Below are 22,522 nucleotides of genomic sequence, written 5' to 3' on the forward strand. Positions count from 1 at the left end.
AGATAAAGTGAAGTCACACTTTCTATATTTTATCTATTTGTTGTTTTTCCTTTACATATTTTTGTATTTTCATTCTTTTTGTATTCATTCATTCTTAATGAATTACTATTATGGTTTATATAGTCCTGTATTTCTAGAATGGATTATACATTTTACATTCATTCTTATGGGAAAAATTATTTAGGTTTACGAAGAGCATTTAGAAACGGTTCATTTTAACAAAAGAGCTTCACCTGTAATTTTAGAGACAAACTAGTCTTATAGATGATTGTTTTTATGAGAAATTGTGACTTCCAACCACTCTTTGTAAGCGAAATGAAGATGATTCAAATCTCTACTGATCTCTAGACTACTCTGAAAAATTATTTGACCGTCAACCGCATTAAAACTTTATTTTGTATTAACTTAATAAAATAATTTACCGAGCTTAAATAATCCTTTTATTTTAGTGTTTTCTTTAAAAAATCTGATACTTATTTTCTATCATCCTCGAGAATGTTATACTGACCAAGGTTTATTTTGGCAACCCTTGTTATACAATATATTATTCTTTAACTTAAATTTACTAATCTAAGATTATTTGAATTGAATATAGTGGATGGACTTACTTTATTTAGAAAAAATGCTATGCTTTTGCAAATACTTTATTATTGCACGTTCATTTTGCCTTTTATATATTAGAATGCAACAAAGCTGTTATAATTTATGATGTTTTGAAGATAGATTAGCTTAATAAATTAAATAATAAATATTTTCACTAATTTAAATAGATAAATCTAATCTTTCAAAAGAAATACTGTTATCAAACTGTGTAAGTGTTAAATATCTACGTATATTATTCAGTTTAGCTAAAATGAAGGTCATAATTGTACATGGTTCGTAGCAAGTTCATATTGTTTGTTTCTATTATATTAATACTAATAATTTCAGTATCTTTAATTTTGATTTTATTTACTGCAACTGCGCTTTTAATAAACTGCAATGAATTTATATGCGTTTCTCACAATAAGCAATTGGTTACTTTAGTAGATATCGACTTTCAATTTGAATGTAGCAATGGTTTAGTTTGCAACACAAATAGTTCAACCCTACCCTGTGAACCGTAAGTATTATTTTATAAGTATATAATACGGTTTGGTAATTATTGTCATGTTTTAGGTGTATCATAGAAGGTGATTTATAATATACTTATAATGGTAAATTAATAATTATTTTTGTTTCTTTTAAGTAGTTCCACCAGAACGTAAGTTAATATTATAATTAATTATTTCTTGCACATTTTCAGTTTTTTTTTAATAAAATATTCATGTGTGTTTAAGCTATTGACTGTAACGATGGCAAAAACGTTGTCTGCAGGTACAACATTGCAACTCCTGACATATATCACAGATGCAAGCGTGTTTGGAATTGGTTTGAACCTGAGACTTTTCCGTGCTCTGATAAACAAGGTGATTTGATTTGCAGGAATACTGATGTATGTACTCAGCAGTAATGCAAGTAAAAATGTTGTTTTCTTCAATTTTGTAATGTAATTATAATTTAATCATCAAGTGTTTGTAGCTTGTCAAGTGTTATTCTCAATTCTCGAATATAGATCCAAAATAAAAAAACGATTAATTTCTGATGAATTCCGTTTTCTCAATCTTACACCTTTTTACCGTATCCCACTTATTTGAATTAAGTTCCTTCATATAGATAAAGGAAGTTATATTTTGTTTATTTTTTTATCTATATATATTTTGATTTATACATTTATCATTTAATGTACAATATTTTAATTGTTTTTCTTTCTTAGACGCCAAGCGAGTAATAAGCAAATTAAGTTAATAATTTTATATGAATAAATATAAAATTATTGACTTATCTTATTACTCGCGTGGCGTCTGAGAAACTATGTATAACGTTAGTAATTAATTTATATAAATATATAATTGATTAGATTGAAAAAATAAAAAATATTTGTAAGAGTCCAATAAACAGTTCCAATTCTGCTTTCTCTACTATTTTGTCGTTTTTTGCTATACTCTTTACATTATTTTAATAAAATATTATAAAACCAGTACCCGCGTGGCGTCTGATAGTCTCTTCTAAGAATGTTTTGTTGTTAAAAACCCCATTAAGATTAACAGACAATAATTGTAAAGAGCTTTTCTCTAATGTTATCAATTAAAATTTTGATCGAATGTTATCTAACAAAATGCAATAAAGTTATAGTAATTTAATTTATAATTAGGATTATTAATTAGGATCATATTAAATAGATAAATCTAATCTTTAAAAAGAAATACTGTTATCAACTAAAATGAAGGTCATAATTGTGCAAGTTTATATTATTTATATCTAATAATCTAAGATGAGCAGAATATTAAGGGGTTACTGCTGGTTTCTGGAGAGGGCTTTACCAACGAGGCCTTCAAGAACTGACAGAACAAGGATTTGAAGAACGCGATCTGAAGACGATGAACCAAAAGAACTAGCTATAGATTTTCTTAGAAAAAGTTTAGAAACAATAACTATAACTATTAAAAGCACTTATCTTATAACGCTATTTCGCTTAGCGCTCTGTTTTCAGGAACGTATCAAAGTATACTGTATATAAAATAACGTTTTTTCATGTTTTGACGTTAGGTAACAGTTGTCAATTTTCAAACAATCAAAAAATTAAAATTTTGAGAAAGTCTCTTTTATGATGTAATGCGCTTATTTGATATTATATATGAGTAATCATGTATATCAGCGTTTTTCAAACTGCCTCTCAGTTTGAGAAACGCAGATCAATTCAAGATTATTGTTACAATCTTAAAAATGCTATTAATTATTAATGATAGGAATTCGAGTTAGTCCGATTTGAAATTCTGAAAATAAACTTAAAATTTTAATTATTATTATTCAGTCAAATCACTTTTTGAGATACTTCTTTAGTTCCTAGATTATTTCGGTTTGAAACTGTCAACTGTGCAAAATATATTGTATTACTATTGTGGATTGGCAATAGAAATAACATGAGTTTAAAGAATTTCATATACTTAGATTGAACTTATTTTTAATTTAATGTTTGAAAATAAATAACGAAATTTAAAAAAAACTATAAACAACTTGTTTATACAAGCACTTTATTAGCCAATAACAAATATTTTATATGCAGCAAAACAATATAAGACTTCAATGTTATCATAATTGCAAAAAATGTTTTTATGTGCGTTCTGTTATACAATAAGATTTGCACGTAATTTCGAGAATCTTATTTAAATAGCTCGCACTTTCAAATTTATGTAAATATTAGCACGTGTACACGTGAACATGTTTCAAATAACATGTAAGTAAATAAAATCGTTTAATAATACTAATAACATTTTTTTTATATATTTTCTTTTCAGTATTTTCATTTCTGATAATGATTTCTTCCACAATTAAAAGTCAATCAATTTTTAACAGCCCAGATTGTATAAAAATCAAATGTATCTCAAATAAACCGAATTCCATAATAATTGGAAAGTCTTTATTAAGTTGCCCTAATGATAAAATATGTAATATAAATGCCTCAACTACTTGCGACAAAACGTAAATGTAACTACAAATATTAATAGGAATCATATTTACGATATTCCTTTTAGATGCGTTCCAAGGATTTGCAAAACTATTGTCGAATGTATAGACAATTCGCCATCATTTTATTTACAGGATAATAAAGATCTCCGTAAGTGCTCGGATAATAAGATTTGTAATAAAAAATACAATTCGACGTGTGAGTTTCCGTACGTTTCTCTTTATTTTATTTTTATTTTATATTACAGATTATTCACTTTTTTTAGATGTGTCGATGACGACAAAACTACTACTACCACTACAACTAAGGCAACAACAACAATAACAACAACGACACAGAAAGCACCATCTAATTGTGAGCAAAATAATATTTTTTTTTTCACTTAATTTATGTTTGATTTTGTAGCGATAAATTGTAATTATCGAGCGGAGGAAGAGCCTTGCAGGAAGAGCAAAGATTCCATGTTTTACTACAAATGCCTGAAAATTGTTTGGTTTTACGTACCTAAAATCCATTTGTGTTCAACGATTAATAATGATTATACATGCAGGAATACCGGTGTTTGCAAATAATTTTTTTTACGTAATTAGAATTAGTATGTTGAATTAATTTTATAAATTAATAATAAATTCATAATATTCTACAAAGAAATAGTAATAGTTGAATAGTAATGCAATATTTGGAAAGACTTTGTCACTCATAATTGTTGTGAATAAAGATGTTTAATAATAAAATAAAAGATCAACTGTTAAGGGACTATTACCATAGGTTTTTCCACCTCTTTCCTTATAATAATTTTAAAAACCTATGTTTAATTTAGGAAAATTTAATATAACTTTTTATTAACTTATGTAAGGTGTTCAGATTTTAATTTTCTGGCATTTCTTATATTTACTATATATTAGGTTTTTAAAGGAAATTTTATGTAATTCGAAATCTGGTTATTTTCAACAAAAAAACGACTTGAAAATCTCATTTTATTCTTTGAAGTTTGTCTTTTAATATCCACATTCAATATATATTAGATGTATTAGTTTTTAAGTAATTAACGTGAATGAAACTAAAAAATAGTTTAAAAAAGCAAATTTATTATACTAAGAAAAAATACAATTATGTAAACTTTGGAAAATTAATGAACAATATCAAATATGATTATATGATTTTGAGAGAACAGATGTGCCGCGAAAATTTGAAAACATAATTATTTCATTAATTTTCATATGAAGATAAAAACATGTTTAGATGTTAAGTGTGCCCCAGACGTTAAATTATATGTTCAAGTGTATCTTGGCACATAAAATGTTAAAATGTCTGGTCTAAATAATATAATTCAAATGGAAAGTTTCAGTTGTCAGTAAATAATAAAGCTTTGCAGAAAATTACAGAAGTTATAATGAATATGTACAAAATATTATAATTATGTAGGGTGTCCCAATAAGAGTGCTGGATTTAGTTTTTAAATTATTTTAAAAGTGATATTAATGCAATTCTATACATAATTTGTTTGTTGTATGGTTAATTCTTGTTATGTTATTTTTTTTTAATGAATGCTATATAGGAGTATATAGAACTATAAGGACTATAATTGTATAGAATTGTATCTTAAATTTTTGTAATTAATTTGGAATTTGGATTTGGAAATTCCACCAAACTGCAAAGTTTAGTTTAGTTTTGTCAACCTTAAACAAATGGCGTTAAATTTTGGCCTTTTATTAAGTATAAAGTGAGCAAATTTGATCAATGTAGCAACTAAAACCTTTATAATAAGAATGTTATTTGTTATATCAATTTACGTTATTTTTCGAGCTTGCGGCAGAGAAGATATGTTAAGCTCGAGTCGCATCTTTGAATGCATTATATTTGTTTATCGATTACGCACTGTATTTTTAATATGCACAAATGAAGATAGTAAAAAACATTGAAGAAAATTAAGATGAATGAATGAAAAGTGAAGAAAATATTATAGAACACAATTTGAGAAGCGGAATAAATACTTATGGGATGCTGTTGAACGGAAACCGCGCTGTATGAGTACCGCGTTATAGGAGGGCTGTCGCAATTTCAGCTCTGCGTTATATGGAAACCACGTTCTGAGAGTACCGCGTTATAGGAGAGTTGACTGTATATTAAAATCAATTTAGTTTAATTGTAATAAATGCATATAAAATTAAATATATTATATAATATTATTATTGTTTCTATTTACAAAATAATCCATTTAATAATATGCCTAGATAGATCTCAATGTAAATAGAGTCAATATATTCATGTAACTTTTATGTATATTAATTAACGTACAAGTTTTACGCATTGAGATTAATGTATAAAGAGAATTGTGACGAACGATTTACATTTGAAATAACTTTAGTTTTTTTATAGTTTTTATGACGTAATTTCGTTATCGAAGTGTACGTATAAAAAGTTGAAAAAAAGCTAATAATTTTCAATCCCATTTTAGTACACCAAAGAAAATGGTTCAAAGTAATACTGATTCCATAAGAAACAAAACAAAAAAAAAGATTTAATTCAATTATCTTTTCAGATTTAGCATTTTTCTTTTTAATTTGGTATTCCGGTAAAATTTTAATTCATGCAGCAGTAAATTCCACATGTCCAATTATTAAGTGCTTCGATGAATATCCAAAGAAAGTACTTTCTGAAGGCAGTTTAATGGAGTGTGGACCGAATCAAATTTGCAACAAAAATGTATCTGGAAGTTGTGGTAAACCGTAGGTATTCAAATAATTATTGTATTAAGAACTAAAGTATTCATTTATTTTTAGTTGTATCTTTGAAAAAGTCTGTGATGTTGAAATGATAATTCCTAATAATGATCCTAAGCGTTGTTTGGTAGCTGGAAATCTCATGTCGTGTCCTGAAGGTCAAATTTGTAATAAAGATTACAATGCTACGTGTGTCATGTAAATTTTAATATTTTATTAATTATAGTTGTTATATTTTGATTGCGGTGCTTTAGGTGTGTCGAGGATAAGAATTTTAAACCTGAAGAAAATAACAACAACAGCAACAACAACAATGGTAACTCCAATGGCATAGATTGTAAGAAATGAAGAAGGTTGTTAATGTTTTATATTAATTTATTATTTTTAGCAACAAATTGTAACTTGAATGCAGACACTACTCCTTGCAGGAAGAGCAAGAATGCAAATTTTTATTATAAATGCGAGCGTAGTTTTTGGTTTTTCGTGGCTAAAATCCATTCATGTTCAAATATTCAAAATGATTCTACTTGTAAGAATAAAGGTGTATGCAAGTAGCAGGAAAAATTCAAATGTATATGTATATTGTTTCAAAATATTTAATAAAATACATATACTCTACTAATTAATATGATTTATAACTAAACCTACCAAATTTTTTTGTATATATATTCTAACCATGCAAAATCCATATTTGTTTAAAGTTTATGAAAAGTTTTTGAAATAAACATTCAACTGACATGCAAAGTACAATAACATTTAGAAATATGATTCTAAAGTTGATTGTTTGATTTTTTTTCATTTTACACTAATCGCTTAAAAATAACATTTCTTCTTAAATCGGGTTAATTTTTACACAAATAAAAGTTCAGCACCTTTTAAATTTGTGGCAAGAACTTCTTTAATTTTGCCTTCATTTTCTTTGTCTTTGCCATTAACGATATTTTCTAAATCTTCTACTGAAAAACCATCATCTACTGCATTTAATGAATTTCTAACATCATTTTCATTGACATTGTTGAAACATATGTATATCTTTCTAATTTTTTGGATGTTATATTCTTCACAAAGTATAACTTGTGGCCATTTTTTCTGCCAAATTGTTTTAAAGAACTTTTTACTAACTTCTTTCTAAGAACTATCAATATTTACGGACAATTTTGGACTTTATTATAAGGAAACTAAGTTAACCGAGGTATGATATTTTTTTCGTTTCAAATTCTTTATAAATTCACAATGTTAGTAAATTAAAAAGGTTGCAAGGTTTCCCAAACTTTTCCTGCAAGTAAACACTTCGTAAATCTTGAAATGTTCGAGGAACTCTTTGTTTTTTTTTTTTAAATTTTACTTTATTTAAAAAATTGAGAAAAATATATTAATTATTTATTTGATAATTATTTAATCCCAGGTTTTCACGGAATATGTATTAACATAGTTTGGGAAATCCTGTTTTATTCAAAGAACAACAAAAAAATAATTTCAATAATAATTTAGTAAAATTTATAAATGCAAATACTTTTTCTCTTGAGAAATCTCAATGTCAAAATATATCCAATTGATAAATTGTCGTCTTCGTCCCAATCTATCAAAAAAATTGCATTTAAAATTGCAAAAAAAATAATTCAAAATAGTTTCTCTTATTGACTGTTGCTAAAAGTTTTATTTCACAAAGTTTTAATGTATTATCAAAATTAATCCACTTTTTCTCTTAAATCACCAATTTATATTTCGATATTAAACATAATATTAATACAGAAATAAAATATGTCAATTAATCGAAAAGATTCAACAAATTTGATAACTAAAAACAAAATTGTTACATAGAGTTACATAGAGTCTCTGTAATAAAATAATTTACTGAATTTGAAATATATTGAAGAAAACATGTACAAAAGAATATAGATTAATGTGAACATTTACGTTTCCTTTACTTTTGTTTGAATTTTTTTCAACATTTAATAAATTTATGAAGGTTTCTTTTGAATTTATCACCTCGTTAAATGCACTTTGTTTTTGTAGAAATAGTATAAATTTAATCCATATTCTATTGTAAAAAAACAAAAAAACGCTATTAATTTTAGTATTATCTACCGCATTGATAAGTAAAGTAATGTTTCAACCGTGCGTTAGCATAAATGAAATTAGAGCTATTAAATAGGTTGTTTCAATAAAAAAAATAGTTGAATTCTTTAATCCTCAATGAAGACAACAACTTTTATTATTTCGACGATTATTTTATGTAAATGAAATGGCAAAATTATTTAATTGTAAGTATTTAATATGAAATAATTATAATACGGTGATAATCATTTTTTTTCAGTAATTTTATTATCAATATTTATTCTATATTCAATGTATGTTGATGCAAAAGATTGCGTCAAAACGAATTTTACGTGTGGTAGTGATGAATATAAAGTAAAGTTAAAATCAGGATCGGAAATGCCTTGTGGCAACGGAACAGTTTGTAATAAAGATTATGAATCGCCATGTATGCCGTGAGTTATAAATTAATGAAAGTTAACAAGAAATTTAAATAATACTTAATATTATAGATGTGTACCATGCAAGAAATCAATAAAGTATGAATGCGTACCTGATGATAAAAATAAGATAAAACTTGTTGATTTAGGTTTCAAAGTTGATTGTAGTGATGGGAAAATTTGTAATGCTGACATTGATTATTGTAGACCGTGAGTTAAATAATAAATGTTTAATTAATTTAATAGCTCTTACTATGATTATGTTTAGTTGTATCGATGATTCTACTACAACGGAATTTTGGACTACTACCCAAGCTTCGACGATTAAGGAATGTGATAAAAATGTATTTCAATGTTTTGATGACGATCCAAGAAAAGTTAAGATTAATGGTTTTGATGTAAAATGCGATGATCAAATGCAATGTAACAAGGAATACTTAGAGCCATGCAAACCGTAAGTTGAAGTTACGGCTTTTTCAATATTTATTGATTGATTTATTTTAGTTGTATCTCCATGGAGACGACAACTGAATTATCTACTACTGAGCTTACAACAACAATATTGACAACTGAATTATCAACTACAGAAGTGACAAGTGAAGCATCAACTACTTCATTATCAAAAGAGACAACAATTCAATTGTCCACAACAGAAGTCATAGTACCCTCAACTACAGAAGTTACAAGTGAAGTATCGACTGCTTCAGTAACTACTGATTCATCAACATCAGAAACAACAATTCAACTGTCAACCACAGAAGTCACAGTACCGTCAACTTCAGAAACTACAAGTGACATATCAACAACTGTTTCCTCAACTACAGAAATTACAACAAAAATTACAGTACCATCTACTACATTATTAACAACTGACTTATCAACCACAGAAACATCAACAGAAGCTACAGTACCGTCGACAGTAGTTACAACAGACTCATCGACTACAGAAAATATGATATCATCTACTACAAAAGATTTAGTATCGTCACCTACAGAAGTTACATCTGTCTCATCAACTACAGAAGTTACAACTGACTCATCAACTACAGAAGATATAGTATCATCTACTACAAAAGATACATCTGACTCATCAACAACAGAAGTTACAACTGACTCATTAACTACAGTAGTTATAACAGACTCATCAACTACAGAACATATAATATCATCTACTACAGAAGGTGTTGTAATGTCAAGTATAGTAGCTTCAACAGACTCATCAACTACAGAAGTTATATCTGACACATCAACTACAGAAGATGTAGTAAAGTCGACTACGGAAGATGTTGTATCTTCCACTACAGCAGTTACAACAGACTCATCTACTGCAGAAGATGTGGAATCCTCGACTACAGAAGTTACATCTGACACATCAACTACAGAAAATATAATATCATCTACTACAGAAGTTACATCTGAGTTATCAACAACAGAAGTTACAACTGACACTACAACTACAGAAGATGTTATATCGTCGACTACAGCAGTTACAACAGACTCATCAACTACAGAAGATATAATATCATCTACTACAGAAGTTACAAGTGACTTATCAACAACAGATGTTACAACTGACTCAGCAATAACAGAAGATATGGTATCATCTTCTACAGAAGATTTTATATCGTCGACTACAGTAATTACAACAGACTCATCAACTACAGAAAATATAATATCATCCACTACAGAAGACGTTGCATCGTCAACTATAGTAGTTACAACAGACGCATCAACTACAGAATATATAATATCATCTACTACAGAAGATGTATTATCGTCGTCTACAAAAGTTACATCAGACATATCAACTACAGAAGATTTAGTATCGTCGACTACAGTAGTTACAACATACTCATCAACTACAGAAGATGTTCCACCTTCGACTACAGCAGTTACAACAGACTCATCTACACCAGAAGATGTGGTATCGTCGACTACAGAAGTTACATCTGATACATCAACTACAGAAAATATAATATCATCTACTACAGAAGTTACAATAGACTCTTCAACTACAGAAGATATAATATCATCTACTACAGAAGACTTATCAACAACAGAAGTTACAACTGACTCATCAACCACAGAAGATATAGTATCATCTACTACAGATGATATAGACTCGTCAACTACAGAAGTTACAACTGATTTATCAACCATAGAATTATCAACTGAACAATCAAGTACACAATTTATCACTAATATATCTACTGAATTTACAACTGAAATGTTAATAACTTCAACAGTAAAATCTTGTGACGAAAATGTATTTATATGCTTTGATGATGATTTAAAAAAAGTAGGTATTTTAGGTTTTGATATGTACTGTTCAGATAACGAAATATGTAACAAAAATTATCAAGATCCATGTAAACCGTAAGTATTTATTCCAATCAATGATTTTGATACAATTTGAACCAATAAGATGATTCGTTTAACAATAGTAACAATAATTAAGTTCAATAATATTTTAGTTGCATTTCTTCAGTCGACTTCTCAACAACCGAATTATTTACATCAACTACCATGGAAACGACAACTATGATCAACCAATGCAAGAAGATTTTTACCTGTCCAGATGATCCGGTAAAAGTCAAAATTGGTCAGTTTGAGTTTAGCTGTAAACCCAATGAAATATGTAATAAGAATTACGTGGAACCTTGCGATCCGTGAGTTGAACTATATCAAAAATCAATTTAGTTTTTAATTATTTATTGAATAACAGATGCATTTTAAACAATGATTCTACATCTACTGAACTTTCCACTACTACAGATGTGTCAACAACAGAAAAACAATGCAACAAAGAGAAATATACCTGCGTTTTAAATGATCCTACGACAGTGAAAGTTGGAGAATTCGAGTTCTCGTGCTCGAGTAGTAAAATTTGCAATTATAACTACGAGGAGCCTTGCGATGCGTAAGCGAATTATAAATAATTTTATTTATCTTTTGAATTGTTTATAATTTGATTTTCAGTTGTATCGATTACGTGAGCACAACAACTGAAACTGTTACTACTAGTTGTCCTAAGAATTATGAGTGCGTTGTTGGAGAACCACGAAAGATTAAGGTGGGAAGCTTCGAACTGTCTTGCGAAGCTGGTAAAATATGTAATTCCGATTACCAGGAGCCGTGCCAACCGTATGTACATAAATGTTTTAAAGTAATCGTATTGAAGATATTGTTTCAGTTGTATTATTTCCAATGAGATAACGACAATTAGTACTCCAGATGTATGCACTTTGGAATTCGAATGCTTTCCCGATGACCCAACAAAGATTAAAGTTGGCGAATTCGAATTTTCCTGTCTTGATGAGAAAATCTGTAATAATGATACTACCGTAATTTGCGAAAGGTATAGTACTACAATATAAATTATATATATATATTTGTAAAATATTTTGGCTTCAGTTGCATTTTGTCTACTACTACAATTACCACAGTTACTACTCCCATGGGTTGCATTAAGCAATTTGAATGTGTTTCTGGAGATCCAACAAAGATTAAAATTGGTGAATTTGAGCTTTCATGTTTTGAAGGAAAAATATGTAATGATGGTATAAGTGAATCATGTGAACCGTAAGTCGTTAATACACTTAATATCAAGATGATAATAATATATTTGCCATAGTTGTATTATTTCAACAACTACCTCCATTCCGTCATCCACTACAACACCAAGTAGTTGCATAAAGAAATTTGAGTGTGTACCAGGAGACCCAACAAAGATTAAAATTGGTGATGCTGAGCTGTCTTGTTCTGAAGGAGAAATATGTAACGATGGTATAAGTGAATCTTGTGAACCGTAAGTCTTTAATACACTTAATACCAAGATGATAATAATATCTTTGCCACAGCTGTATTATTTCAAATGGGACAACTACCTTCATTCCGTCATCTACTACAACACCGAGTGGTTGCATAAAGAAATTTGAGTGTGTACCAGGAGACCCAACAAAAATTATAATTGGCGACGCTGAGCTGTCTTGTTCTGAAGGAGAAATATGTAACAATGGTATAAGTGAATCTTGCGAACCGTAAGTCTCTAATATACTTAATACCAAGACGATAATGATATTTTTATTATAGATGTATTATTTCAAATGAGACAACTACCTTAAAACCGACATTTACTACTCCAAGTGGTTGCATGAAGAAATTTGAATGTGTACCAGAAGACCCAACAAAGGTTATAATCGGTGATGTTGAGCTGTCCTGTTCTGATGGAGAAATATGTAACATGGATACAAGCAAAATATGTGAAACGTATGGTTTACCCTATATTTTTCTACAAGATAATTATTTTTTTTTCAGTTGCATTAAAGATGATAGTACTTCTATTCTTACTACACCGATGACAACTGAAATCATGACCACTGCTGATGTCTGCCGTGAACAGTTTAAATGTTTATCCAATGATCTGAGTACAGTTCTAATTGGGAACGATTTGGTTGAATGTGAAATTGGCCAAGTTTGTAATATCAATTACGAATTTCCGTGCGAACCGTAAGTTATTAATATTATCCAAATCCATATAATATTGGTATTTTTTCTATAGATGTATTGCTTCTAAAAATATAAGTTTACAATATATTTTTAATTTTACGACATATTTTTTTGGTTGTAGATGTATAGAATCTGATGATAATATTCCATCGAGTTGCAGTAAGGACAAATTTCAATGTATAGATAATGAACCTGGTCAAGTCATAGTTAATGGTGGATTAATTGAATGTGGTGCAAATACTATATGTAATAAAAATTACGTAGATCCATGCAGTCCGTAAGTAATTTTACAATATATTTTTTAATTTACAATACATTTTTTTTGGTTGTAGATGTATAAAATCTGATGAAAATCTGATGAATCTGAGTTGTAGTGTAGACAAGTTTGAATGTGTAGACAATGATCCTGGCAAAGTCATAGTTAATGGTGGAATAATTGAATGTGGTACAAATACTATATGTAATAAAAATTACGTAGATCCATGCAGTCCGTAAGTAATTTTACAATACATGTTTAATTTTAGAATACAATTTTTTGTTGTAGATGTATTGAGTCAGATGAAAATATTCCATCGAGTTGTAGTAAAGACAAGTTTGAATGTGTGGACAATGATCCTGGTAAAGTCATAGTTAATGGTGGAATAATTGAATGTGGTACAAATACCATATGTAATAAACATTACGTAGATCCTTGCAGTCCGTAAGTAATTTTAGAGTTTCACTATTCGTTTTGTTACAATTGGTTTGTTTAATTTTAGGTGTGTTACAAATTATGAGATGTCTCTTGATGTACCTAATAACAGTAGTAAGACTAATTAAATCTTGATTGATTTTTATTTTAATCGAATTAATTTTAAGTTATCAACTGTAATGATGGTAATTCTGAGCAGTGTAGGAAGAACTTGAAGGACCCGGACTATTACTATGTATGCGTACGGTATTTACTCTTCTACAAAACAGATATTCGACGATGTTCTGACATACTTGAAGACCCAATTTGCAAAACGACTGACGTTTGCAGAAAATAATTCCAAGAGTGAATTTGTAATTTCTTATTTTCCTCCATTTGGATACATTTAGTCTTTAAAATTTAAGTAGTAGTATTTGAGAATTATAATGGTTTAGAATTAATAAACATTGAGTATTTTATTGTTTTATTTGAAATGAGTATTGTGTTAATAGTGTGTGAAATTCGCACTTTTATAGACTATTATATGGTTGTGTATTTGAGAAGGTTCTCTTGGATACGCACAGAAACGTGCAAAATGTATGATTTCGTAAGCCGTGAAAAACTTTTATCCAGTAAGTTATTTAATAAAATATACTTTTGTTGTTGTCGTAAACATTGATTTGTTTTTTAGTTGCTTTCATTATCCTGCAATCATTGACTGTTGTACTAAGTAAATGCGAAACATGTAACTGTCCATTCCATTGTAACTCATTGGAAGAAGTAAAATACGATAATCAAGATATACCTTTAAAGTGCAATAATGGTACCATTTGTAATATAGATTGTATTTACCCGTACTCTATGTGAGTCAATATGATTAATTCGTCTTTGAAAATATTATGAGCAATATTCTAGTTGTATCCCAGTTGCAACAGCGAAATGCGATGAAAGTAAGTTTCAATGTGTGCCTGAGAATCCCAAGAAAGTAAGGTTTATGGGAAATGAAGTTGAATGCGCTGGACAGAGCATTTGCAACAAGAACTATATTGGCACATGTGAAATGTAAGTTATGAAATGATACTTTTGTAGGATTATAAATTTTATGTTTAAGGTGCATACTATATAATGAAGATGAAGAGAAAAAGAATTGTATGAAAATGTATCATTGCGATAAAATGGATGCAAGAAAAATTGTCATTAATAATCAGACAATTTTGTGTGGAAACGGTAGTATTTGCAATAACCTATATACATTGCCTTGTAAACCTTGTGTTCTTAGCAATTGAATGATGTCAAATTGATGTTGAATTATTTATGTTAAGTTATTATAATTATTTGTACTTTATGAAATATTGCTTCGAATAGCACGGCTTCAATGATTCAGTAATGATTCGCTGTAACAAGGTTTGAAAACTTAATAACAAACTAAATTTTAATGCAGCAAATTCAAATTAATTTAGTGTAAAATATATATATTTTTTTTAATAAATAATCTGTGTTTTTTTCTCTAGAAAGTCAAGTCTTTTTTTTGTACAGTTTTAAAATCCTTGTTTTCAAACATATTTTCAATTACCTATATGTACAGTGCTGTTTATTTACAATCTATATAAAATAGATTATTTTTTAATTTTTTCTTAGTTAAATTTTAACGTCATTATTCTTAAATATTTCCTCAAATCATGTTATAAAGTATTTGCTCAGATTCTTTTAATTAATGTTAATATTACAATGAAATTATTAAATATTGACTTAAATAATTAGTTTCTATAGTTAATTATCAATGATTAATAACTTGAAAGTGTTGAAAGTCGAGATAGAAAATATTATGCAATTCCATGCAAGAAATAAATTATTTGGTAGGCAAAAACGTAAATAAAATATTTTGAATATTGCTGAGTATTCATAATAGAACACTTTTTGATAACATTTAAACCAGTGGTTCCCAAATTTATTTGGCCTACCGCCCCTTTCTAAAAAAAAAATATTACGCAGCGCCCCATGGAAATTACTTGTTTTTTTAAATTTTAATATCAATTAAACAGAAAGATATATGTATTAAATGCAAATGTAGCATCACCGCCCCCAGGTTTGCTGCAGCGCCCACCAGGGAACAGTAACGCCCACTTTGGGAATCATTGATCTAAATCAATGACTGAAACAACAGTAATTACTTTTTTTATGCTTCGAAAACAAATGTGCTATTATATTGTTTTTTTGTGTGTGTATAACTTACAAATAATTTAAGACGTATTTTATTTTATCTACTTTTTTTTATTGAAATATTTGTTGCACATTTCTATAATATTTCTATGCAAAGGTATTAAATATGTATAAAACTTAATTTAAACAGCTTTTTATAATTTAATGTTTTTTTTAATTAGTGTATTTCAAATAACTTAAAACGTGCATTTGTTGTAAATTTACGTGATAACAACTATATAAGGAGTGAACGTTTATGTATTTAAGAAATTCTGTAAAATCTCTCTCTCTATCCAAGATGAACTGCTCAAATTTATGTTAGTAAACACAAAATAGAAGATGTTTATATAATTACTTTTTGTTTTTTTTTTTAGTTATGTTTGTATTTACTTTAATACTAACTATCTTTTCAACTCACGCCTCAGAATGCAATGATTTTAAATGCGATCCAAAATATCCAACAAAAGGTGTTTACAATCAGCATGGAATCAAACATGATTTCGAATGCATTGGAGGTGATATATGTAACAAAAAATGTCTAGCACCTTATTATTTGTAAGTATCATATATTAGATCTATAATAAATAAATGTTATATGTATAAATGATTTTTTTTCTAGATGTGTCAGCAAAGATAGGTAGATGATCAACTTCTATCAGTTAGTATTATGTTTATTTTTATATTATAACTAAAGATAAAATATAATTTCTTACGTACTTATTTACAGATATTTGTTCGAAGGTGCAGGAAACAATACAAAATGAAAATGATTATAGCATAATATACATATAGAAAATGCAAAAACCGTTTCTCTTTATTTTTCCTCTTTATATTTATTACGTATCTGAGTAATTGAAGTTTAAATGTTTTTAGCAATTTATAATAATTTCGAAGTTTATATTTATATTGGTGGAGAAAATAAATAATCAAAATATACATTGTTTTGTTTATTGACTAAAAACAATTATAAACGAAATAACAATACGAATAATGAATAATTTTGATTATTTTTTGAGCATATTTTAGCAGTCTCAGTTGTTCATAATAGAATTTTTTATAACATCTAAATCAAGGACTCAAAGAACAGTAATTACTTTTTTTTTTTTGTGTCCCGGGATTAAGAAATCTCTAGTTATAGTTAGTTATAGTAGTTATGTCGTTGTGGAGTATTAGATATTAAATGAAATATATCTAATTAGTTGTATTGTATATATCAGTGTTTTTATTAAGAAGTCAACTATATATCTGTTGACCTCATGGATTATTAACTAAAAAATACATTCTCTTCTTAAGTTAATAATTAGGAAGACAGTGTTGTTCAACCCCTCCTGTTCCATCTCTCCAATCTTGTGAATACAACGTGCTTTGGTAGAAATAAAACAAGATTAGAACGGGCAAACTGAAAATATTACGAATGATTCTGAATTCATTCTTTTTATGCTCCCCTCATCCACAGAAAAATGGCTAAGTAATTGTACCAACACAAAGGAAAACAATAAACACTAAAGGAAACACAATAAAAGTGTCAGAATTTGCCGTATCCTATTTAACTCCCTGACTCCCCATCCAGTTTTGAGCTTGTGTTACAAATGTTTTTTTATCTAAGTTTTATGATTCAACCCAATATTTAGGGGCAGAAGAGGGTTGTTGAGTATTGATAAGAATGGTCACAACTATACGATTTAATGTGTAACCGTTTTTCGGAATATTCCACAAGTTATTCTAAATAATCACAAACAAGTATCCGTTTGCATATTTGATGGATACGTGAAATATGATTTATAATAATTAAGAGGAAAGTGCTAGACCTAACAAATATACATGTTAATTATACAATAGGTGATAATAGAATGGTCGGCTACGAAACTGCTTCGGAAACAAAATCTGGAGAGTAAGTTTTTTATGCAATCAAAACTTTCCTGATAATCAGATATAACATGAACAGACACGTCTCGAAAGTATATGCAACTTTCAAACTATTTAATGCCTCCCCGTTTCATTAAAATTTAATGATAAAGATTAAAGTTATTAGTAATACAATATGTAAAGCATTGGTTAAATTTGAATATGCTGTTACAGCTTACTGTAACAGGTCTTAACCTCGTTTAGCGCTGCCTTGAGTAACGCTGATTGGAAACTTACCCTGATTCAAATTATCGCATTTAATTGATTTGTATATAATACGATTACGAAAAGACGCTATGCGAAAAGATGAAGACTATGAACCAAAAGAACTTGCTACAGATTTAATTAGAAAAACCTGACCTCCTATAACGCTGTTTCGTTTATCGCTCTATCTTCAAGAACGCGTCTAACGCTAAACGAGGTTTGACTGTATATATATTTTTTATTGCACTTGAATGAGTATAATGTTATTATTATTTAAATTTACATTTAGATAACAAAATCTGATCTGCAAAGGTATTAAATATGTACATAAAATATAATTTCAATAGCTTTTTTTTTAAATTTAATAAACTTTTTAGTTATTGTATTTAAAATAACATAAAACGTACATTTCTGGTAACTTGCATGATAACAACTATATAAGGTGTGAACGTTTATATATTCAAGCAATTCTGTAAAGTCCCTCTGTACAAGATGAACTGCTCAAATTTATGTTAGTAAACAAAAAATAGAAGATGTTTATATAATTACTTTTTGTTTTTTCTCAGTTATGTTTGTATTTACTTTAATACTAACTATATTTTCAACTTTCGCCTCAGAATGCAATGATTTTAAATGCAATCCGAAACATCCAACGAAAGGTGTTTACGATCAGGAAGGAATCAAACATCCTTTCGATTGCGTTGGAGGTTATATTTGTAACATAAAATGTATAAAACCTTATTATTTGTAAGTATCGTGCAGATTTCTAATGAATTAATAAATAATTGTATGAATATAAATGATATTTTTTTCTAGATGTGTCAGCAAGGATAGTTAGATGAGCAATTGCTATCAGTTAGTATTTTGTTTATTTATATATTATAATATTTGCTTTACAAAAATGTTGTATAAAGATTTTTACTTATAACAAAAAATAAAATATAATTTCTTACATATTTATTTACAGATCGAAGCTACAGGAAACAATACAAAATGAAAATGATTACAACATAAAATAAATATTGAAAATGCAAAAACTGTTTTTATTTATTTGTCCTATTTATATTTAGTGCATATCTAAGTCATTGAAGTTTAAATGTTTTTATTATTATACAATAATTTAAAATAAATTATCATAATATAGACTTTGTTCTTGCTGTTGACCTAACACTTGTCGAAAATGGCATCATTTCATTTAATAATTAAAAGCAATTATAAACGAAATAACGATACGAATATAGAATAATTATTTGTATTGTACACAACATTTCACTTCTTAATTCATAGTAATACATATTTTTTTACTATTTTCTCAGCATTAATTATTTTAGGCTGTTTTAGCAGCCACTAATTATATAGAACACTTGTTGATAACATTTAAATTAAGGATTGAAAGAACTTCGGAAACAATTTTTTTTTACTGAATATTTAACTTTCTTGATTATTTGATATAAAATATAAATAAAACATGTACAGACACTTCTGGAGAGTATATTCAGCTTTCAAACTTGTTTGGTTTGTAAATCATACTTGAGGTGTATTATCTTCACATGTTTTTTCCTAGGTAGTAGCGGACCTCCCGTTAGCTTACAAACTATTTAATGCCTCTTCATTTCGTTAAAATTTACTGACAAAGATTAAAGTTATTAGTAATACAATAGCTCAGCGTTATTTGAACTTGTATATGCTATTGTGAGAGTCGAACCGAAATTAATTTCGTTCCGGTTTACGGTTACGTTCCACGTAAATGTTTATCGTTCCAGATTCTGTTTCGGTTCGTCTACAAATTTCAGTTCCGGTTCAGTTCCGGTTAAAATTAAAATCGAATAGAATATCAAATTTTGATTTAATTCTTTTTATCAAATTCCCTTACTATTGTTTTCAAACTATTGAAAATACAAAAGAAATAAAAATGAATTAGTGACTAGTTCAACACATGCACTTTGTTTCTTCAGTCATATTTACAGTAAAATCATTTTATAGTCACTTTCATTTGAGTTTGTTCTAATGTAAGTTGGGCAAGACTTGTGCTGGTCCTTTCTCTTCAAATTTTCGCGTTTTAGTCGGTGGTTGCTTGGTGGTGATTGGTTCCCTTGATGGTTTTGTTTATTATGTATTTGTTTACCGACCGACTAACACAATGTGCACTAGCACCGGCACATTACCATCAAAAAACACACATGAAAGAAAGCGATTAAGAATTAATTCCGGTTTCGGTCTCGGTTTTTCAATTGAGCAATTTTTCGTTCCGGTTACAGTTACGGTTCAGTTAAAAATTCCGGTTAATTTCGTTTACGGTTTTCGGTTCCGTGCTATTATATATATTTTTGTGTATAACTTAAAAATATTTGCATAAACAGATGCAAATGTAATCGAAACTAGAAGAAATGACAAAAAAATCTCATAACGAGAAAATATTGAATACTATAGTAAACATCTGTATTTCTTCAGTAATCAATGATTTACCATTTCATATAATTAGAATCTTTGAAATTTAATCAAAAACAATTACGACTTTGTCTGAAAATTACTAGTGGTTTAGAACTAAAATTTGATGACTGCGTCACTAAAGTAGTAGTGGAATAATGGAATGCTATGGAATTTTTCATAAGCATTGTCTAGTGTGTAAATAATATGGCGGATATAACCGCCATACGTCCGTGGTTAAATCTATTTTCAAGATTTGTTGAGTTGTCATACCTAGTAGATATTTGGAATTTGTCTTTCTATAAATAGTTGTTTTCAGTTGTTTTGCATTAAAACAATGCTTAGAAGAAAGATAAATTTTTATGTTTTTGTTTTCTGGCTGTAAATAATGCGGTGGTAGGAAATATGCATTTCACTTATCTAAGGTAAACATTATTTATTACTTACCGTGCAATCTGCATGGCGAATTACTGCGATTTACTATCAAAGGATCAATAAAATATCATCAAATATAATCAACAATCTCTCAAAGTCGGATACTTTCGAAATGTTTATCAAATTAGAATCAAATACATTGAGAAAATATATATTAGGTATGTATCTAATTAACTAATATTAGTAAAATATTTATTAAATCAAAATTTATTTCAGCTTTTGAAGTTTTTTGTATATTGCAATACATAAATGCTAAATGTGATTGCGATTCATTTGCATGCGATTCTGCAGATGAACCAAGACTAGTAAAATTGGTTCCATTAAACGAGCGTTTGTATTGCTCTCGAAATAGTGTGTGTAACAAGGATTGCATAGAGCCTTGCCATTTGTAAGTTAAAACAATTATATATTTCAGGTGTGATTAATATAGAAAATTTTAGGTGTATACCAATTAATTCAACATTACCAGATCCGTGCAAGACAAAATATTATGAGTGTAGTTCAGATAATCCTAAGGTAGCAATTATTAATGGAATTGAAGCAAAATGCGTTGGTGATAGTATTTGTAACAAAGACTATGAACCACCGTGCGACATGTAATTATTAATGATTATAAACTAAAATTATTAATAATAAATTCGATATCAATATTTTCAGTTGCATCGTAAACGATTGCGTTACAAAGTATACATGTATATATGGTGAACCAACAAGTGTAAATGTTAGTGGAAACGTTTTGCAATGTCCGAAAAATACCGTCTGCAATGTGAAATATGTTCCACCTTGTAATTTGTAAGTATTCATTCAGTGCATTAATCACGCAATTATTTCATGTTTTGTTTTAGCTGCATTTGAAGGATTGTTTTATTTAGAGAACATTAAGAATATAGTTAATAATTACATAATCATGTGAAAATTCACTTTATTGCAACCTATTTTTTTTAATTTGACAAAATTACGAGGAATAATTGTAGATCTTCTGAACTCTTCTGAAGATGTCTCAAAAGGATAAACTACGTTTGACAACATCTTGAAGATCCAAATACTGAATTGTTCCCAACAATTACTTCTTACCTATAAAACATGTAATTAAACCAATTAAAATAAATTTATTTTGAATATAGAAAAAATTCCATTATTTATACATTTTAATCAATAAATATAATAAATTTACTGAATGATTTAACATAAACATTAAACTATTGTTTTATTTAGAGAACATTAGGAATATTGTTAATAGCTACACAATCATATGAAAAATTCAATTTACTACACACTATTTTTTTTAATTCCACAAAATTACGAGAAACAATTATAGACAAAAACTTATGAAGATGTCTCAAAATGATATACGATGATTGACAACATCTTGAGGATCCAGATATTGAATTGTTCCAAATAATTTCTTCTTACCTATAAACATATA

General features: G+C 28.1%; 1 protein-coding gene and 1 long non-coding RNA gene across 2 annotated transcripts; both read left to right on the forward strand.

The window, feature by feature from the left end:
• The first annotated feature begins 944 nt into the window (after positions 1 to 944).
• LOC108567919 lies at positions 945 to 1,561 on the forward strand. The gene is made up of 4 exons (XR_001891265.1): positions 945 to 1,102; positions 1,159 to 1,172; positions 1,232 to 1,243; positions 1,320 to 1,561. It is a non-coding gene; the product is annotated as an uncharacterized LOC108567919 (long non-coding RNA).
• A 7,047-nt stretch (positions 1,562 to 8,608) lies between these two features.
• LOC108567890 (probable GPI-anchored adhesin-like protein PGA55) lies at positions 8,609 to 14,351 on the forward strand. The gene is made up of 18 exons (XM_017928608.1): positions 8,609 to 8,762; positions 8,820 to 8,957; positions 9,016 to 9,201; positions 9,252 to 11,123; positions 11,222 to 11,416; positions 11,473 to 11,667; positions 11,727 to 11,891; positions 11,941 to 12,105; positions 12,162 to 12,329; positions 12,382 to 12,555; positions 12,608 to 12,787; positions 12,840 to 13,016; positions 13,065 to 13,256; positions 13,378 to 13,533; positions 13,589 to 13,747; positions 13,801 to 13,956; positions 14,015 to 14,061; positions 14,115 to 14,351. The coding sequence occupies exons 1-18, from the start codon at positions 8,620 to 8,622 to the stop codon at positions 14,282 to 14,284; spliced, it is 4,638 nt and encodes a 1,545-aa protein (XP_017784097.1). The 5' UTR covers positions 8,609 to 8,619; the 3' UTR covers positions 14,285 to 14,351.
• The last annotated feature ends 8,171 nt before the right edge of the window (positions 14,352 to 22,522 follow it).

Source organism: Nicrophorus vespilloides, unplaced genomic scaffold (genome assembly GCF_001412225.1).
Source record: "Nicrophorus vespilloides isolate i.1.1-1 unplaced genomic scaffold, Nicve_v1.0, whole genome shotgun sequence".
In the NCBI taxonomy this organism is placed as follows: domain Eukaryota; kingdom Metazoa; phylum Arthropoda; class Insecta; order Coleoptera; family Silphidae; genus Nicrophorus; species Nicrophorus vespilloides.